Consider the following 22,674-nt stretch of genomic DNA (forward strand, 5'->3'; position numbering starts at 1 on the left):
GAGCCCATTTATTTTCCTTTAAACTCATAATTCTGACGACTTTGTTGAAAAGTAAGAGGAAAATCACTAAACTTTAAAATGTTCATCGAAATATCAGAACCAATGAATTAACAAAATGCTCCAGTAAGTTTCTACGTGATTTCAATCTGCTAGTAACATCTTTGAAAAAGGTAGTAATACAGTGTTGCGAAATGGATATAATTAAAAATTGAATTTACATGAGAGGAACCAAATATAATACCAAAAATATTAAACAAGGGTTCCTATAAAAACTGCCAAAAATTCCATCCTGAGGTTTAAAAGAGCACAAACTAGCCATAATGACCCATTTGATACCAGCGGAACAAGCAACATTATGACTAGTAAATCAAACACTATTCTCCAAACTGCCACCCAGCTTCTCCCTTCTTCATTTTCTAGTTAGCTTGCATGACTAAGTCTAAATTGCTATTGCAAAATAAATGGGTTTCTTCATTTTCCTTGGGAGTGTGTACTCTGCTTATAGGAAATGGTTGTTGAAGGTGAAACATTGACAAGAGTTTTACAGGGGGGTAAAAATGTATTTTTAATTTCCAGGTGTATTTTAAATTTGGGTTTCCCACAGCAGAATATGTAGTTTTTTTTAAAAAAAAGAAAATGCTTGCAATTTGTGTCCCAGAGTATTGGCAGAAATAAACAGCTTAGGTACAAGTTTGAGAGTCTATAACTAGTCTAAAACCTGAATATGAGAACTTCAGAAAGCATTTATTTCTTGACTCACTTAAGAAGTGGGGAGCCAAATGTTATGGGAGGAAGGATAAGAGGCAGATGTGCTGATGATAACTGATTATCCATTTTGTGATTTCTGCATTTAAAGATGCAAACAAATCCAGCCGAGAACTTCAGAGGAAACTGTTGTGGCAGGCTCCATCTCACCAAGCAGCCAATGACAGCCGTGACTTCTCCCATAAAGCTGACATACGTGTAATACACTGTAAGGTTTCACTGCTAATATCATGGCTTCTTTGTAATGTTCCACTACTGAGATAATGGTTTGTCTGTAGCAGCAATGTTTGGGTTATGACTAGAGGTACCGGGACATGCTAGCCAATGAGCAGGATGTTGTTCTTTCTTGTGTGCCTGGGAGCCAGGAATTCGCAGGTTTATTTGGCCGGAGAGATGAGGAGAGAAGACGTGGATGGAGAGATTGGTAGACCGCTGGACGGAGTGGACCTGGAGCGAGGGTCCGAAGGTCAGTGACAATCGGAGATTGATGGTGGATGAACCACCTCATCAGTGAGCTCCACCCTTGCGCAATAGACTTGTTTCATGAGAATGGGCCCTTAGTCTTTTTTGTTTTCTTTACTAACCATATAGTCAAATTCAGAATTATAAAGCTCAATCTTTTAATCGCATATTGCGTACTGTTTGTTATTTCGTGGTACTGATTCATAATGGGACACATCACGAGGGCATCCACCCAAACAACATTTGGCCGGGCCAGGGGCTATATACTAAGCTGCTAGCTGAAGCGAGAATTACAACTGAGAACACCATCCTGCTCATTGGCTAGCATGCCCCATTATCTCTAGTCATAACCCAAACATTGCTGCTCAGATAATCTCCAGAATTGCTGATGGCCACCAATATCATCAAAGCCCCTGAATATCTTCAATCCAAGTTACTGAGAGGGGCTTCAGTACTGTTAGCTGAATTCTTAATGATGAGGCAAATAGCTTGAATCATTCTTCCCTAGAAATCCAAGAACAAAATAAAAGCTTCCCAGGAACCTCATTGATGGTATCCATATGATAGACCAGCATTCAATTTCTATAACCTTCATGAACACAAGATTTCTCCACTATTCATGTACAAAAACACAAGGACAGAACCTGTAACTAGATGGCTATAGTGCAATTTGATTGAAGTTGTCAAAGAATTAAGGAGAAAGCGTTAGTGTAGATAAACTCTTAAAACCATGGTTTCCTTTCATTCAAGAGTCTAATATTAGTGGAAACAGTCCAAAATTGACAGGTTTTTCTGAAGTGCTATTAAGAAATTCTTTCAAATGCATAGTCAGCTGAATATTTGGAAAGGCATCTTCTTTGGTGAATAGGAACTGATATTAAACTAAGAATCAACTTTAAATATGAAATCCATAAGTTATTTTGAAATAGAGAAGATGGGAGAAGAATGTAAATATGTTGAGTTGGATGACATATCAGCCAAAGATATCAGAGAACAGCAGACCAGACTTAGAAAATGAAGAGTTTTTGTGCTTGGGCAAATGTTATGTCGCAATGTCTAAGTCTCAAGCAGGCCAACTACTGTTGAAGACAGATCAAAGCAATCAGCCAAAATATAGCCCAAACAAAAGTTTAAAATGAAACAAATTCACCAAAGCTGAGATGATCAGCCGAGTGACAAAATTATTTGTTGCACAAAGTGGAAGAATATGGAACCACCCAGCAACGAAGGCACAACACTTTCTTTCTTTATTTCTGATTACTTCGTCATATTTTAATTTAATATTCTTACATCAATAAGCTCCCAGGATTTTATATGTCTTGTTGTTCAAGGGGAACTCTGGGTGAAGTTTTATCGGATTCGTAATGTTCAATGCTTTGAGATCGTAATGAACCTTAAGATCAGAACTAAATCAACGGAACCAACATGCCAATAATGTAAATACAGAGAGTGAACAGAAATCAATACAATGTATGGCAATGCAGTGCTTTATACTAGAAATGGCAATAGGTCGTCAGGTTTTCTCCCTTCACAGATGTTGCTCTACAATTCTATTTTAGTTCAAATTTCCACGAACTACAGTGTTTTATATCCCATAGTTCCAGCATGTTTTATTTTTCCTCTTCTCTGTCTTCTTTCATTTCCATCTATTTTACAGTTCCTCCATACTGATCAGCTGCAATATGCAAGTGGCCAAAAAGTTAGAATGTCAGAGACCAAAACATAACATGAAGATGTGAATCTTCCAAACACTTATAGGAGAATTTGTTAATCTTGGCTCTGAAGAGAAGGCTGCATCAGTACATGTCAGAAGTGTTAAGTAAATGGCAAGACATTTACAGCCATTGTTATATCTGTATTGGAATGAATTTTGGATATATTGACGAGCAATCATGTATACTTGTCCAACAAAAGCACTCCATAGTTCAAAAAAAACATACACAGAAAAGCAGAGTTCCATGGGCATCTGTCCAAAATGCTACATACCAATGACATTCAAGATCATTCAACACAGGGAGAATGGTGGCAAAGTGACTACTTCAGCGCTATGGCCAAAACGTATTGATATCTAGACAGCTCCGTCAAAAGCTGCTTTATTAACTAACCAGAGACAAAAAGGTCACAGGATATTGGTGTGAAGCAATCACATCTGTTTGGCATAACAGTATGCTTGAATGACATTAAATCTCACCTCTGTCTCAACAACCTCCATTCAGAATCAGAATTAATATTACTGACGATATGTTGTGAAATTAGTTATTTTGCGACAGCAATTCAGTGCAATGCATAAAATATTTTTATAAACTACAGCAAGAAATATATTTTTTAAAATATTAAATTGAATAGGTAGCTCAAAAAGAGAGCAATAATGATGAAGTAGAGTTCATGGGGTTGGTTCAATGTATGTTCAGAAATCTGATGGTGGAGTGGAAGAAGCTGCTCCTAAAATGCTGAGTGTGTATCTTCAAGCTCTTGTACCTCCTATCTGATGGTATTAATAAGAAGAGAGCATGTCCTATTCATGTTCCTAGAAGTTCTTTTTATGTTTTGCTTTAAAGACATGGCTGGGCATTATCTGAGAAGTGCACAGCAATTAGGTGCCAGATATCAGGGTATAAATGCTAACCGAAATCATTTGGCATAATTGGAGTTGGGGGCTGACGTATGAGTACTTGATGAGAGCTCCAAAACACAGGTTGCTGTCATTATTTACTCTACTGGGACTGGTTGCTTACACTCAATTCCTAGATGAAATCAGCAAAAGTTTATATTTACAAATTCAAAGCTTCACGATGGAAAGTTTCCCAAATACTTCAGAGAAGCAGTATGAGAATCTGACAATGCTTCAGAGCAAAGGACATTAGCTGGGCTCCCACTCATTCAGGCACAGATGCAGATACGAAGCAAACAAACAGTAAGGGAGAAAAGGGCAGACAGCTCAAGGAAGGGAAATAATGGAGTCTGAGATGTAGTTTGCAGGACAAAGCAATTTCATTCTATAGGCATTCATAAATGCCAGATTCATTGATAACGCAATCCCTGCAGTGGGCAGATAGGCAGCACTAATGCAGGGCAGTTCCCTTTTTCAGCTCATCAATGATGAACTTATTGAGGCTTTTAGAGTTATTCGTAATGTAAAAATACTTTGGTATCACAGTAGGAACTGCTGGGTATCACACAGCATTGGGATTTGTGCATCATTGGTGCACTTACTGTACTGGAACAAACAGTTCTCAGATAGGCTTCTGGATCTGATGGCAGATAATTATTAAATCAATACAGAATAAACTAACCATTACACTCTACATTGGCTTGCACTACGACCTGTCCAAAGTCAGTGTTACTTACATGCACTTCTGCACTGAAGCATCACTGTTATTAATTGATTTTACTCAAAACATCAGCTGTACAAATGAAAAAAAATTAAACACAAGCCACATTTTTTGATGAAATTATTAGGAGGATTTTGTTCCTTGTGGACAAAATGATGGTACAATCTCCCTTGTTGGTAGCACTCATGCTGTGGCAGAAAATAACCTTAGTAACTTCCACATATAATTACAGCAGAAAGATTAGCATAGTATTAAAAGGAACAACTCTGTTGAAAGATTGTATTTTCTGGAAGAGTCTTAAACCAATGTTTCTTCTAACATCTCGTTTTTTACACCAGAAGAGACCATACAAGTTCTCCTTAATATATGGGCAAAGCACTCCCCTTAACCAATTCCACAGAAACAGATGCATTGTTGTTTGTGGGATCTGGCAGTTGGAAAGTACCCATTTCCTTAAGCTACAAGTGTGAATGACGCTTAAAAATTAATTATTAATTGTGGGAAGCAATTCTAGAGTTTGCAGTCATAATTACACCACATAAAGATAAATTTGCTGGCAGTGACACGGTGTATTGAACAAATTTGTGTAAGTGCTGTAATCATGACAACCAATACTCTTCCAAGAAAAGTGTTGCATTAGCTCAAAGAACTAGAGATATATTTTTCTTTATGGTTTGATTTATGCAAGATACTGGCAGATATTAGAAGAGCGATATTTGCATATCAAATAATTAGCACTGCTTTATTTGCAGCTCAAAACGAGGGTAGTACATTAGTAGGCAAGTTTGATTTCAACAAAATCTTCAGAGTATACCTTGCTTGGGTCAAATAATAATTGAATGGTTTAACTGATTGAATAAAAGCATACAACATTTCTCCAAGATCCAACAAATTTTAATCATCTCATATTAATGCATACTCAGAGAAATTAACTTAATGCAAATGAAAACTCCATCTACAATCTAAATACATTTCATTCACTTATACATTTCCCAAGTGGCTGGCAATGATTATGCAGTACAAGAAAAGATTATGCCTAAATTAAATTATAGTGGATTCCAGTTAATTGGGTCGTCGGTTAAACGGAGCAGCCGCTTATTAGGGACAACTCTCAAAGACAAAAACTAATCAAAAAATATACAGGATTCCCTTTGTTTATTTGGGAGTTCATCAGCCTGGGAAGGCAGTCCATCTAAGAGAGGGAAAACTCTGACTTCAAACCTCCGCTGCCTTGCGGCCATACCCACTCATGGGAAAGGCTTCGGGAGTAATCCCTGAGGACAAATCCGGAGCTGGAGTCCCTAAGGCAGTCCGACGTTGTCTTCAACCTCATTCTGGAACTCCTGCGATGACACTGGTGCCAAGCTGCATCGGCCTTTGCCCTACCCTTGGACAACATCGGGGGCATGGAGAGGGGAAGACTTGCAGCATGGGCAACTGCCGGTCTTCCATACAACCTTGCCCAGGCCTGCGCCTTGGAGAGGACACTCCAAGACTTTCCAGGCACAGATCCATGGTCTCGCAAGACTAAGGGATGCCACCATTTGGGATTCTTTGATGCTTAATTGGTTCAGGAGACTGTAGACAAACAATTTCTACTTAACGTCAGACACGTACAGTTTTGTGGCTGCTAGACTCTACACCGTGCTTAGAGTGAACAGTTTTTAAATGGCATCAGTTGCATGTGTTTGTGTTCAAGCAGCAATAATTTGCAAGGAATAAGCAGCAAGTCATTACAGAATTGTTTTGCTCACTGCGATTTCGAGCATTCAGGTTTAGAGATGCGAGAGACAGCCAGGAATGGAAATAAAACAATTTCACTACTACTGCAAGTTAGAAACTATGAAAAATTTCAAGGTATCAACAATCATCTTGAATGTTACAATGAAAATGAATATTTGGAGGATGCAGTCGTCGATACCATTGTATGAAGGCAGTCCATTATCTACACTAGATGTTTGCACTGGTTTTGTTCATTTTCAATCAAAAAAACACTCTGCCAAAAAAAATCTGGAGCTAATACACAGTATTATAGCACTGCAGTATTATTGGTAGTGTTCCAATTTTTTTCTGTATTTCATTTAAATATGTAACTTTTTACTCAGTTAAAAGGTAGCTTGTCTTCTTTATGCCTTTAAAAATATTTCCATGAAACTTTGGCTAATTGGGACAGCCACTTAATTGGGCCAAAATGTACTGGTTCCAATGTGTCCAAATTAACTAGAATCCACTGTATTCCAATAATCTGCTGTCAGCCTTTCATTATTCAACATGGTCATCCAAAACTTTGCTATTGTGCCGTGATGCACAAGCAACTTTTACCATCCACCCTGTGCTTTCTGTCCTACACTGATATCTCGTTAAAATGTCAGCATGAGTCTGAGTGTCCACCCTGTTACTGATGAGGTAGCATATTGGCACAGCAAGCCATTACTGCAGCAGGCTACCCAGGCTCAGCGGAACGATTCAAAATGAAATGTAAAGATTCATGAAGAACTGGGATTTTATACTGACCAACAACAAAACAACAGAGATTAAAATAACTGCAAGCCATAACAATTCATGGGTTATCTGTTAATTTACACAGAAGTGCATTTTCAGGAATAGTTATATTAGCACCCTCAGCTAATAAAAATCAAAGCAAAATTGCAGCAGCTGGAAATCTTGAATAGGTGAAGGGTCTTCACTCTAACCAAAGGTTTTCAACTTAAAGTGCAAGCTTACTTTCACTTTCCACAGATGCTGCCTGACCTATTAATATTGTCTGCATTTTTTCTGCTTTAAATCCAAGCATGAAATGAATATGAATGGTAAACAGGAAATCATGGATGTAAAGCCAAAATTGCAATGTTTTCTATAATTATGCAGCATTGACAACGTGCATTTCCTTAGCACTACTAAAACAAATCCACAGAAGAAGAATAAAAAAGCTTGGTTAGCCACGTGGGTTTAAGGAGAATTTTAAAAGAGAAAAGGGAATTAGAGTGGCAAAAGACTTCAAGTCATCCATCACTGGTGGGGTAAATGCACAAACGAAAATCAAAATAAAAGAATTCATGAAACGTACATGAGAAAAATAGGAATATCGAGGACAAGACCAATGGTGCACATCGTTTTTGCACTAGGGTTGATTTACAATCTGAACAACTTACAAAGGGCATTCATAATAAACTCATTTTGTTTTAATCATACATAATCCAAAAATTATATTTTCAGCCAAGTTTAAAAACATAAATGCCATATTTCTGACTGTTTCACTCACTGCTCCTGCTGTTCCCTTACTGGTTCATTCCTCTTATCTTCAATGCTTTGTTCTATCTTCCTCAGGACCTCAAGTACTCCCATGAAGCAATAAACACTGGAAATACTCAGACAGTCAGGCCACAACAGTGGGAAGAGAAAGAGACTCAAGAAACCGATGCAAGATCATGAGCCCAAAGTGCATGCTAATCATCGAAGATAGGTCTGGAAGTGTTGTAAGTGCAGGGAGATGAGTGAGGGGTATCAACACTAGACCCATGAGATGCAGAAAATGGATGTCACTGCACATATCTTCTAATCACACCTTTGTATAAAATTACAGATGCATCACCTATTCTTTTATCTTTTCCTTTCCAACCACCCAGAGCTCCAAACACTCCTTCCTGATGAAGCAGCAATTCTCTAACACTTCTTTCAATTTCGTGTACAGTATTTTGTTTTATTCACAATGTGGGCTCAGCTTCAATGGAAAACAACATGGAGACTGGGTGACCACTTTGCAGAAAACCTCCACTCATCCTATAAAGGTGACTCTAAGCTTCATGTTCTCCCTCTGACCTCTATGTGTCTTTGACTTCACACTTCCAAAAAACCCCAATGAATCCTTGAGTAACAGATTCCCACTTTACCATCATGAGGACTTTACACTGGATCTCACAACTGCAGATAACCAGTCTTTCTTACACAAGTCAGAGTGAAATAGTTATCTGAAATCATGAAGGGTCATCACTCTGTGTCACTAACTTGGAAATTTTGTCCCACCCTACCCCACAGATGCTAATTGACCAGCTGTCTCATTTGCTTCAGAACTTCAGATTTCCAGCAACAGCTATGTCCCATACCTCATAGTTCCAACAGCGCTGCTCTCTTCTCCATTCTTATTCATCTCCCTCTATTTCTCCTCCAGATAGATCAGTTACAATCAATGAGCCTTCACCACGTTCTCAGCACACACCACTGCTGTTTAGATCATTCCTTCTTTCCTGGTCTCCACCCATCATTCCCATGGTTTCCTCACCTTCTCTACAACTTAAAACGTGCATTTTCCAACCTTCCTGATGAAAGATTGCCAACCTGAAATGTTAGATTTGTTTCTTTTTCAATGGATGCAGCCTAACTTGCTGAGTATTTTGTCCAATTTCTACTTTTATGAAAAAATAAGCAAGCGATTCAAATATTTTTAAAATATATTTAAATCCCGTCTTTCATAGTTGGTCTGGACATATTACAGCCACATAATCACTGTTGGAAATGGAGATGAAAATGTCCTACCATTTCTGCCATCATTACTTTTTTCAAGTGTTATTTATCAAGTAGGTATACAGATTCATCAAGCAAAGGAAAGGAGTATTTGAAGGGGCAATGGAAGGAAAATACTCAACATTCAAGCTGTACCTTCTGAATGTCATTCAAGTGTTGGGAAACAAGATTAGTATAGGCTCTTGATGGTTGGAATAGACATGGTTGGCCAAGGAACTTGTATCTATGTTGTATAATCATTTCTCAAGGAGGGTATCTAGCATGTGTCATGTGTTATCCAGTTCCATGAAACTTCATGGGTGTGGAGACATGCTGGAGATTACTATAGTCCTCCTTTTCTAAATGTACATCATCTTTGAGCATACTGTTTTGTAAATGGGACAGGACATACCCAAAAATGGCACTGAAACAGCCTCAGATGCTGTCTGAAAGATCCTCAAATGATTCCGGGAGTATGATCATGCTAGATTTGTTTGATAAGTCTGTGGAAAAACTTTCCCAATTCTGACACGGACCCTCGAGGTTTGGAAAGAGTACTTTGAAAAGTCAACTAAGTTGGGTACATTGCCATCCTGGGCTATTCTTGCACTGGGACGACACTGATGGTGGCCCATTATTATTATAATTTGTAATGGCACCTTGGTAGAACACATTGGCCAGCTTGACCTTTTTGGTGATCAATTAAGTGCCAACCATAGCACTCGGAGCCACAGAAGCACTGAAATAATGAAACTTCCATGAAAATTATGAACTACTGAATTTATCAGTATTCAATTTAGAATGATGTAGACACAAAAAAAAACAAGGCAACACACAAACGAGGTGGACTTTCTCTAGAATCACTGACATTCTTAAAAAGTTACGTTGCCCACTATGCTCAATTCCACTGAATCACTTTGTACAGGTTGAGCACCCCTCATTGGAAATTCCAAAATCCATAAAGCAAAGAAATCCAAATTTATTTCAGTACTGACATGATGTCACAATGGAAAATTCCACAAGGTACTAAGAAGGTTCCCGGGCGAAGCACAGGTCTCTGCATACCACAGACAGTTCTGAGAAGTGGCTTCACATATGTAGTTTACAGAAGTTAATAAAAAAATAGAAAAACACTGCGAAAAGCAAAGTATAAAGATCTCAGTTGTGTGTTGAAAGTGTGGATTTGTCAGTGTCAGAGTGAGCATATGCCACTTAATGGTATGCTGATCATGAAACAAGCAAAGATCTATCACAACAAACTGAAAATTGAAGGCAATTGTGAATATTCAGCAGGCTGGTTGCAGAAATTTAAGGCACAGTATTAATTTTTTAACAATCTGTGGTGATAAAGTGTCTGCTGACCATGAAGCAGCAGAGAAATTCACTGACGAGTTTGTCAAGATCATTGCTAATGAAAATCTAACACACTGAACTGCTGCATCAGTACAATTACTGAACAAATGTAAGACTAAGACTGCTTACCAGCAGCAGATAAATTCAGAGTCAGGAATGACGCCGATGTTAAACAGCCATCGACTGCCCATAACTTATCTTTCTGATGGTTCATTGCACACATTAGAGTTTCATGCACAAAATTATCAAAAATAGTATATAAAACTACCTTCAGAATATATGTAGCACAAAAATGAGAAAATCTGCAGATGCTGGAAATCCAAAGTAACTCACACAAAATGCTAGAGTAACTCTGCAGGCCAGGTAGCATCTGTGGAAAAGAGTAAACAGCGTTTCGAGCCAAGACCCTTCACCAGAACTGTTTACTCTTTTCTGTAGATGCTGCCTGGAGTTCCTCCAGCATTTTGTGTGAGTTGCTCAGAATATATGGATAAGCTGTAGTGTATATGTAATGTAAATGGATTTCAGGTTTAGACTTGTGTCACATCCCCAAGGTATCTCATTATATAGACGCAAATATTCCAAAAATATCCAAAATCTGAAACACTTCCGGCCCCAAGCATTTTAGAAAAGAGGTGCTCAAACTGTAGTACTAAATGTAACTTGAAACATGAGGGAGGAGATATATACAGATGATTCTATATCAACTAATTTAAACGAAATAAAACTGATCAGCCTTCCCACCTGACTTCCAACAATTAACGGTACCCAAATAATTAAATACTCCCAAACACTAAGGCCATAACATTGCTCTGTCGCAGAATACTGAATAATGTGAGAACTGTTACTGATTAACTTCAGTGTGACTCATTATATATACATGGCTCTTTCTACATTATGACACAAGCAGCATTTGCAGAGGTAATTACTCCCTTACCTTTAAATTTAAACACTCTCAGCTTGATTAATGTACACTCAAGCATTCTGTAAAATCTCAAAATCAAAAATAAAATTCCTTAAAATGCACAATGTTTCTATTTTATACAACAAAAATAAACCTGAAGAGAAACAGAAGACAAGCAAGACATCTTGTGTAAAGACCTTCTAAAAAGAACTGACAGCAAACAATTCAATGTCTGATTCAGCACAGGTATCAATATGGCAATCATGCAGGCAATGCTGATATGGGAAAAGTCACATTTTAAAGAGAAACGGGAATTTATAATAAAGCAAAATCAAAATGCTTTCTATAAAGTAAATGCATTATCTCCTCTTACTGCAAACTACCTTGGCTCTGGCAGATTTAATTGCCAAAGCTTTTACTAGTGACATGCTTGGAATGTGTGTCAGGCAATGAAAAGAATCCAATGCATTTTTACAATCTGTTAGCACATTCCTGCCTCCCCTTCCTCAAAACCTAATCCCCAGAAGAATGATGATTTTCAAGTTTCCCCCTTTGGCCCCAACCTGACTACAAGGTTAACTGAGATTGCTGTTGTCAGGTAAGTTTATGCCCTGGTAACAATAAGAGCCTATATATCACTAAGGCAGATTTCCAAATGACAGTAATATACTATGAGTAGCAAGCAGATTGTGACACTCCGGGCAATGTGGATTGAGTTTCCACAACTGGGTATTTCAGATCTGGTAAACTAGAAACCTTCTCCATGTATTTAATAAACAATTTAATTTGTTAAATTTGACTTACTGATTGATTTTCTTATCTACATTAATAATTAAAAATTAAATCAATACACTTGGGCACAAAGTTTCCGGTACATTGTCTTTCAATAGAGAAAACTGAGCTGATTATGTTTTGTCTCAGCAGATGTTTGATAAGCTGAAGCACTAATAAAAGGGGGGATGTTCTAAGTGCTTGTCCATTGTACTGAACAAAATCACATACATAACTAGGTATGTCTGGAAACATCCTCAACTAGCCATACCAACAACATGCTGAATGAAAAATGCCGCTCCACAAGAAACAGCACGTACTTGGATTTCAGAGCTGCTCCTGAGATATAAAATTCTATCAAGCCTCCTTATTAAACCAGAGCTGCTCTACTCTGCAAGGATTCCAAGGTCCCATGGTTCCGCACAAATTTCAGGCACGTCTAAAACTGTAGTATTTATTTACTGTGAAACATTATTTATGGTGAAGCAGTTTCAGGGTGCCATCCACCATCCATGACATCAATGGAGTGGTGGATTAGCAGGTCAAAATGCAGTGCCACCTCCAAATCCCTGCTGATAAGCTACCCGTTGTGTTTCAGGGATGCATAAAATAAAATCCTTCAACCTATTCTTTTTTAATCTTCATGTGTGGAAGAAGATTGATTAAGTTACCTGTACTGTGCTTGGAAAAGTTCTTGAACAAAACTCTGAATTCTGGGCTGCTGGGAGCTTCCTGTAGAATTTTCACCAATGGAAGACTGAAACAAAAAATTATTAAAAATCAAGTGTTAAAAATTATATTTCAAGTTTATTCACAGACTCTTAAAAAATTATTCATTATTGATCTTTGTCATATAATGCCTTCTTTTAAACAGCAGTGGATGGATTTTCAGAAACTACAATCTTGCATAGTTCCGACGTGTATAATGATGTGATCATATTATGTTCACGCTCCATCTTTCTGAAAATTCAGAATACTGAACAACATTCCCTCTGATTTTTTTTATAGCTGTGTGGACCAACAACTGGTCTAACACGAGCCCTGAAAATTACACAGCACTTTAAATGTTTTTTTGTAATGCTTAGAATGAAAAGTGAAAAATCACATACTTTTGCTTTTGTTTATTAATTGAAGAATATAATGAAATACAGTAAGAACATAGAAAACCTTGCACATTTCATAAACTTTTTCTCATCTATCTTTATTCCTACTGCACAGCAACGAAGTCTGTGGCGTGGGAGCATTTCAGTTTCTGCGCATATGTGAACCCACGCAGTTTAGAAGGAGCAGTGTGGTGAATGCAGTATAGTACTTTTCTTCAGGTTAAAACTATGTAAATAAAATGGTTACTCTTGTCAAAGCACACAACACTGAAGCAAGAATCTCAAAACTACAAGGAGGTGGCCTGACTAATCTCATATGTGCCTTCATGCGCTTGTGCACACATCCCTGAAAGCCTAAACTACGATTCAGATCCTTGCTGCAGCCATAAATAGCAGGAAATTTAAATAACTAAAGCGCAACAACATATTAAGTAGTGGGAGCCCCAGGTGTGGGGTTGTAAAATATTAGGATTGAGGTAATAAAGTGGAATGCATGCATGCTATGTACACATTCCCTTGTAAAAAGAGTTCTGAGATAGTGGATTAATTAGTTTCATAGAGGCATGCAGGATCATTAATCCTTAATACAGTATACTGTACACAAATAAATATTTTAACCATGGAAAGATTTGATCAGAGGGAAATGAGCTGAATTAGTTTAAAAGGTCCACAAATGTGACATTGCTGGACTGCTAACCAACTTTGGAGTGGTAATGTGCCGCCAAGTAAGCTTGGTTAATCTTGTACATGTCATGATCTCCTGTTTTATTATCACAAACAAACAGAAAGTCTGCAGATGCTGGATATCTGAGCAACTCAAACAAAATGCTAGAGGAATTCAGGAAGCCAGGCAGCATCTATGGAGAAAACTGCAGTCGACATCTCGGGTCAGCAGGATTGGAAAAAAAAAGCTGAGGAGTAGATTTGAAAGGTGGGGGGAGGAGGGGGAGAAACGCCAGGCGATAGGTGAAACTTGGAGGGGGAGGGATGAAGCAAAGAGCTGGGAAGTTGATTGGTGAAAGAGACAGAAGGCCATGGAAGATAGAAGAAAGTGGGGGAGCACCAGAAGGAGGCGATGGGCAGGTAAGGAGATAACATAAGAGAGAGACAAGGGGTTGGGAAATGATGAAGGGGGGTGTGGAGGCACTACTGGAAGTTTGATGTGATCTTTGACCAAGTGATGGCATGAACATCGATTTCTCAAACTTTCAGTAATGCTTCCACCTGCCCCCCCCCTTCACCACTTCCCACCCCTTCTCTCTCCCTTCCTCCCACCTTTCAAATCTATTCCTCAGCTTTTCTTCTCTAGTCCTGCCAAAAGGTTTTGGCCCAAAATGTCAACTGTACTTTTCTCCATAGATGCTACCTGGCCTGCTGAGTTCCTCCAGCATTTTGCGTGTGTTACTCCTGTTTTATTATACTCAGCTAAAACCAGATTGTGAGTCCCATCAAAAATTCACATTGCTAGGAGGAGACGAAATCTTATGTATGAAACATGATGTCTCTCAATAAACAAGTTTTCCTTTTCGATAGATAGATACTTTATCGATCCCAAAGTACCGTAAGTAGCATTACAAGTGCACAGATATACAAATATTAGAAGAGAAGTACGAAAGAATAAAAAATAAGTTACCTCAAACAGTCTACCAGGAGAGAGTCATCTCTTCCCCAGCTATAAGTTGACTCATTATACAGCCTAATGGCTGACAGTAAGAATGACCTCATATAGCGCTCTTTGGAGCAGTGCAATTGTCTTAGTCTATTACTAAAGTGCTCCTCTGTTCAGCCAAGTTGGCATGCAGAGGGTGAGAAACATGGTCCAGAATGGCCAGGATTTTCCATAGGGACCTTTGTTCTAACACAGCCTCCAGTGTATCCAGTTTGATTCCTCTAAAAAAGACAGCCTTTCTCATCAGGCAACACGAGTGAATCTGCAGATGCTGGAAATAAATAAAAACACAAAATGCTAGCAGAACTGTTTTGTGTTTTTATTTAGCCTTTCTCATCAGTTTATTGAGCCTGTTGGCATCACCCGTGTTGACACCACTGACCCAGCACACCACCACACAGAAGGTTGTACTGGCAACAACAGACTGGTAGAATATGTGAAGAAGGGGAGACCTACATAACCCAAAGGACTTCAGTCTCCTCAAGAAGTAGAAGCAACTCTGGCCCTCCTTATACATAGCCTCTGTGTTGGTGCACCATTCAAGTCTGTCATCCAGGTGCACCCCCAGGTTCTTGTATGTCCTCACCACATGCATGTCCTCACCATCAATAGTAACAGAGAGTACTGCAGGCTTAGTCTTCCTAAAGTCCATCATCATCTCCTTTGTCTTACAGATGTTCAGCTGCAGATGCTCATCTTGCAGCATTTGACAAAGTCCTCCATTAGGGCCCTGTATTCATCTTCCCATACTCCCTTTATACACCCAACTATTGCTGAGTCATCGGAGAATTTTTGCATTATTATCCTGCAAAACAGATACTCATGGATCCTGTGGTCCCTGGTGATTATGGACTAAACTATATCATGTCACCATCCAGTGCCCAAACCATGAGCTTGATTAGGGTTCCTCAGAATTAGGAAGAAAGAGAGGCGAGGTGGGCCCTAATGAAATCTCATAAAGGGAAAACAGTGACCCAGAGGTGAAAAATAGATGATGGAACAAGAGAAAGGAATTTCTCAGAGAAAGTAGAAAAGTAGGTTTGTCAAGTCAAGGCCATGCACATTATCTCACTGGTCTCTGACGGACATATCTCCTATGAATATCAAGGCTCCTAAGAATCAATAACAAAAAAAATCCAGCGTTAAAGAAGGTGGCTACATATAAAAACATAAATAGCTTGTTTTGTTTATAGTTATTTGCGGTCTCCATAACTACTCCTGCTGTCAAGTTTCAGATGATTGATCTTGTTAACGTAAGTCTTTAAGGAAGTCCTTTTTTTAATGTAGGCTCCACTGATGGATAGATTTACAAGAATGGTAGCAGGAATGGAAACTCCAGTACCATGTGTTTTTCCCCATGCAAGGAACCTTACCTTGTCATTTGATAAAAATATCATGATTGGGCTAGAGAGAATATGTGGATAGAAAAGAGGTCTCGTGTCCAGAGTCAGTCAGCAGCATTTGCAAATTTAATAGAATTGTTTCCTCTTATTGCTTTGTTTGCTGATATTTGTTAAATACACTTCCTGTAAAGGAAATGAAACAGGTTCAACAGCAAATATTAAAATGTCATTTCAAAATTAAGGAACTAAGTTGAAAGAGTACTGACCAAAGGATGCTGCTGGAACTTGGGGATCTGAGTTATTAAACATGTTAGGATTTTAATCCCTAGAGTGTAGGAGAATGAAGGGAGATTTTATAAAGTATATATAATTATGTGGGGTAGAGATATGTGGATTAGATGGGCCAAAAGGCCTATTTTGTGTGCTCTAGGACCCTAAGACTCTATAAATGCAAATAAATCAGCATCTGCAGACAAAGAACCACAGTTACTATTTCCAATTGAAGACCTCTTTCTCTTTCCAGAGACATTACCAGTCATTCTGAATTTATCCAGCATTATGCAATAGGGTCTTTTAAAAGACTCCTGGTTAGGTCGATAGGGCTTAGAAAAATAGAGGGCTACGGGTAACCTTAGTAATTTCTAAGTAAGTACATGTTCAGCACAGCATTATGGGCTGAAGGGTCTGTATTGAGCTGTAGATCTTCTAGGTTTCTGCCTTATTTCAGATTTCCAGCATCTGCAATTTTTTTTTGATTTTCACTGTCAAAAGACCGGTAAAAAAAATGCTTATGAGGGAATACATTCACAGGATAATGGGCAGAAGTGACATACTCAGATGACCTCTTCCCAACAGAAGTCTGATTCCACTGCTCTGCTCACCGCAACATTCCATGACCTTTCTAGTACCTTTATTAAAACAGAATACCTATTTGCATAACTCAAGAAAAGGCAAAACAAAACAAATGAAAATCAGGTTTTAAAAAAACAGGCTAACTGCTAATCTACTTCACTCTTTAAATTATCCATAACAATGTTATCAATTAGCTTAATGAGAATCATCAGTGCCTTTCTAACAGTGAACTCTGCATTCAGAACATGACACTTGCTCCATGCTAACCTTTCTGAATGACAATTGAATGTGAATATGAAAAATGGCATCTGGTAACCACACACAAAAAAAGTTAACACATGTACCTTTCCCTGGAAGCTGAACACAAGACACAATAACTAAGTGCATGCTATACGCCAGTCATGAATCTCATTTCCATGGTAGTCAAATGAACTGAATTTCAGAGAGATGGAGTAAAAAATACTGCTGTTAAAGCACAAGTAAAAACCGCTAAGTAGATAGATAGATAGATAGATAGATAGATAGATACTTTATTCATCCCCATGGGGAAATTCAACATTTTTTCCAATGTCCCATACACTTGTTGTAGCAAAAACTCATTACATACAATACTTAACTCAGTAATAATATGATATGCATCTAAATCACTAACTCAAGCCTGCCATATCTATACAGTATAGGCGAAGCCAAGATGCATGTCTTTCAATAACACAGATGCTAAAATAAGAATGTGCATTAAAATAGATTAATGAGCTGATATATTACTTGTTTCCTTAAGTTTTTTTTCCGACCAGTCAGGGTTGTCAATCCCCGAACCCAGACGGAGGACCAGCAGAGCACTCTTAGCCTGGCCTCCACCCTTTGACCTATTGCATGGGTGACCCTGTTCAGAGCCCAAGCTCGAGGCCCTGCCTCCACCCAACATAGCTCTCTGGTCATTGAGGCACACAAGCCTCCAAATCCTGCGACAAGGTTGTGGTTCTCTTGGAGGAGCTAATATATATTTTTGGAATAATTCCAGCCAAAACCTAAACTGTCCTATTCCCAATTTGGAACACTTCCGCATCAGCAGAACAAACTCCAAAAACGTGCATCGGTATTGTGGAGTCCATTCTGTTTATATTTTGGCAATGTTACTCTTAGTACGCCTGACCCATTTTGTCCAAAGACATAAAATTAGACAAACAGAGCATACATAACTTGCGCATCTCTTTCTCTCTTACTAGTTTCATTTTTTACTTCAACGAAGTTTTGTTTTCTCACAACTAATGAACAATGTGTTCTACTTTACTCAAGGTTTTATTTTCCTATTTGTATACAGAATCAAGGATCAGTGGCCATTTTATTAGGTACACCTACTTGCTAATGCAAATATCTAATCAGACAATCATGCAGCAGTAACATAAGTTTACATAAAAGTATGCAAACATTGTCAAGAAGGTCAGTTGTTGTTTAGACCAAACAGCAGAATGGAGAGGAAATGTAATCTAAATGGCTTTGACTGTGGAATGATTATTGGTGCCAGATGGGGTGATTTGAGTATCTCAGAAACTGCTGATCTCCTGGGATTTTCACACACAAGAGTCTGTAGAGTTGCAGAGAATGGTGCAAAAGGGAAAAAAAATCATCCAGTGAGCCGTAGTTGTGGGAGGAAGTGCCCTATTAATGAGAGAGGTCAAATGAGAATGGTCAGACTGGTTCAAGCAGACAGGAAGGCAACAGTAATTCAAGTACCACATTATAACAGGGGTGAGCAGAAGAGCTTCTCTGAAAACAGAGTATGTCATACCTTGAAGTGGATGGGCTACAGCAAATGACCACTAACTTACACTCAGTGGTCACTTTATTAGGTACAGGAGGTGCCTAATAACATGGCCTCTAAGTGTACATTTGCACGCTGTGATCTGTTGGCGCTGCATGCAACAAAATGGACAGCATTTAACAACTGTAGAGAACAAAGAAATATATAAAATTAAGTTAGAGATACAGATATAGAATAAAATGTGCATTAATGCATAAATACCAGTATGTATTTTCATTGAAAACAACATTATAAAGCGTGATTTATTGTACAACGCAATGATTGAGGTAATGGGGGGGATGGGAGGAGGGGCCTAACGAGAAAGCTTGATAAGATTAACTGCCCATGGGAGGAAACTTTAGAGATGCCGTGAAGTTTTTGTTTTAACAAACTTCTAGCACCTTCCCCAATGTTGAGTAGTGGCCGCAATTATTTTTCCTGACCGCTCCTTTGTCTGGGACACATACAAGTCCTTCAGTGTTGGTAGACTGCAGCCAATGACCTTGAGAGAGGATGTTGCACCAAATCAAGCACTAACGGTTGATGTGAGGATGTTCTCTATGATGGCAGTGCAGAATTATACCAGTATGTTTTGGGAAGATGCCGCAAGAAGTATATCCTCTGCTAAGCCTTTTTGTAAATGAAGGAGACATGGAACTCCCATATGAAATCCTGTAAAATGATGACGTCCAAGAACCTGAACATTGAAACAGTGTTGAAAGCTCAACAAACCAAGCTATGATTTCACATGCATCTGCAGCTGCCCTTGGAGATAATGGCGACCCAATTTCTTGAACAGCAATTCTCCAGCTGAAGTTCCTACCATGGTATGTAGGATATGAAACTTAAAGTTCTGTCCATAACAATGCAAGAACAATTATACAGTATATTTCCAAACAAGGACGGCATGTGATGATGATGGCAATGTTTTAAGTGATGACTATCTTTCATATCTACTTTTCTGTTAAAGAAGTGTCACATTACATCAAAAGGCTCAAATGCCAATTATCTAGTTAGAACTACAAAACTACGTTTATTAGGCAGAACAGAGAGCATTAAAATACCTATCTAGCTGTGCATGGCCTCTCTCACTGCAGCACACCTCTCACTCCACCCGATCCACAGTGCTGTTCACAACCAGCTCGTCAGTGAGGCCTCAAATACCTTTCAGCCCACAAGCATTCTACCTTTAATCCCACTCCACTGATACAAAATACTGCAGTGAGTGGACCAATACATTAGCACGGGCTCAAACCAGTGAAACAGAACTAATCATAACTTGTCATTACTCTTCACGAGTCCCACCCCTACGTTCACCACAGCTGTATTCCCATTGTCTTGCATTCTCACGGTTGTATTGTCATCAAAGCTCCTGCGGCCAATTCATGTACGCACAAGGCCACAGTGGTGAACACATTCGACAAGCACAAACCCTTTACAACACATTCCACTGTCAAAGGTTGAAATCCTGTTACATCTAGCCCACAGGTTTTAATACAACTCCAGCAGATGCCCTGCCATATTACAAGCAAATTGCAACACTACTAAGCATAAAAGCAAAAAGGTTTTAGTGACACCCCAGTGCAGTACAGTAGCTCACCAGCCAGGTGCTCCAAAGGGCCACCAACTCCCTCCCGGGATATAATAATTATGAAACTGATCTCTTACATTGCACATCTTATCTACAAATGGTTGGATATGGTCAGCCAAATGTCCTATATTCTCTGACTCATCAGGGATGTACGTACAACACTCCTGGCCTAATGGCGCAGGTGCTTCCTTCCTTGGCCGCGATATAACCCAATACCATCCTACTCCCGGGTCACTGTCCTCACAGCTACTAACTCCGTTAAAACCTGTGTCAGCACCCGTTTTGCTTGCTTCAAAGCCAGTGCAGTCTCACTGGCTAACAACTTGAGGCTGTCAGGATGACCTTCTTTGATAACCGGCCAATACCATAAGGGAGAAAAGTTATCATCCAGAACCGATCAGCCTCCGTGATACCCCTTTTCTGGGTTGGGTGGTCAGCCAGATTATCAATGTGATACCCAGGTAGCAGCAGTCAGATCAGCGCGTGGGAAGCCAAGGCTAGGCCCAGGATCTGCACACCCAGTATGTGCCATTCAACATGTGAAACAAACCTGCCCCGAAGCAGTATATTCCCACTGCACTAGTGACGCACTGCTCTGTACATAAGCCTTACCCCATCAGAACCTGCCCATCGTAATGACAATGGTAGTTACCCCTAGATCGCAGTATTGCATTCAGCACCGGTACTTTGGTCTTATTCTGATCATAAGTTGCTACATACCATTCTTTAATCGGGCCCCTTTCACAGTCCTATCACCAGTCATTGCCGAGAGGTCCATGATGGATTCATTCTATTCCAGTGTTACTCAGAGGTGATGAGAATCAAAATCAGGCTGAATATCACCAGCATATGTTGTGAAATGTGTTGTTTTGCGGCAGCAACGCAGTGCAATACATAATAATAAAAAAACTAAGTTACCATAAGAAATACTTCTGTATATATATTAAGTCGTCTTCTTCTTCGGCTGTCCATCGATTTCGATGTTGACTGTGCTGAAAGTTTAGTCTCTGCAGGTAACGTACACCATCCAGAAATTCTACTCCAACACGCCTTGCACAGTAATAAGACAGACGGTGTCTTGCCCCCACCATACAGTCTCTCTGGGCTTCCAAATCTGATGCTAAATGGTACACAGGAGTGTAAAAGACTTAACGGATAAGGAAGCTGCCCCGCAGTGACAACTAACGAGTCTGGTGATGCCGTCCGTTGACCAGCACTCTGGTTCCTCCGCATGCCGCCAAGGTGGCTGTACCACTGACCCTTTTGGATTCATCTGCCACAGTAGAAGAATTAAGAAAATAGTGCAAAAAGAGAGGAAAAAATAGTAAGGTAGTTTTTATGGGTTCATTGTCCATTCAGAAAACTGATGGCGATGGGGAAGAAGCTGTTCCTGAAACGTTCAGTGTGTTTCTTCAGGCTCTTCTACCTCTACCTCAATGAGAAGAGGTGATGGGAGCCCGTAATGATGAATGCCTCCTTCTTGAGGCATTGCCTTTTGAAGGATTCCTCGATGCGAAGGAGACTAGTGCCCATGATGGATCTGGCTGAGTTTACACCTTTCTCCATCTGAACTCCCATACTTGAGTGTTGGAATCTGGGAGCATACCCAACATGTTCAGATGATATGCATATTTGTAAGATATTCTGAGAAAGGTATTGGGTTATGATGTCTTACAGATTATCATCACAGTTCTGGCGAGGGAGCAGCAGCAATGTCATGGCCATTTCTGCAATGGAGGGAAGCGCACTATCACTTCCTTTTAGTTAATCAAGTCTGGCACACCATTCCCTGTTTTCCCAGAAGCACTACCTGCCATGTATTGCCTGGCTGTTGCACCACAATCGCCCCACTCTCCAGCAGCTCCCAGACCTTCCCCAACTCCTCTTCCAATTCCACTTCCTCCTTTACCTTTGGGGGTTCAGATACTGCCAAATGTCAGGACAGCAGGGACCCTCCCTGACCTGCTGGTCTGGAGTTCAAGTTCTCCACTAGCCAAGTCTGTTCTGCCCCATCATTCTCTGGATTTGTTCCTGGGGGCCCACCGGCCATTCCTTGGGCTTCACCTGCTGGCATGCTGGACAATTCACTGACACTGTTTTGGCTTCCTGATATGTCAGCGCCACCCCTCTGGTCTCTCCACATTTCCTTACTCCCACACATTTTTGCAAACATTATCGGCTTCTATCGCACTCACCAGATCCTTTGCCAACTACACCAAAATGTTACA

General features: G+C 39.5%; 1 protein-coding gene across 1 annotated transcript in view; it reads right to left on the reverse strand.

The window, feature by feature from the left end:
* Positions 1 to 22,674, reverse strand: part of usp43a (ubiquitin specific peptidase 43a) — a 457,910-nt gene that overhangs the window by 327,048 nt on the left and 108,188 nt on the right. The window contains exon 3 of the mRNA XM_073025952.1: positions 12,759 to 12,844. Within this exon, the coding sequence (XP_072882053.1) occupies positions 12,759 to 12,844 (86 nt within the window). The remainder of the gene's footprint in view (positions 1 to 12,758; positions 12,845 to 22,674) is intronic.

This window comes from Hemitrygon akajei, chromosome 22, assembly GCF_048418815.1.
Source record: "Hemitrygon akajei chromosome 22, sHemAka1.3, whole genome shotgun sequence".
NCBI classification, from domain to species: Eukaryota; Metazoa; Chordata; class Chondrichthyes; order Myliobatiformes; family Dasyatidae; genus Hemitrygon; species Hemitrygon akajei.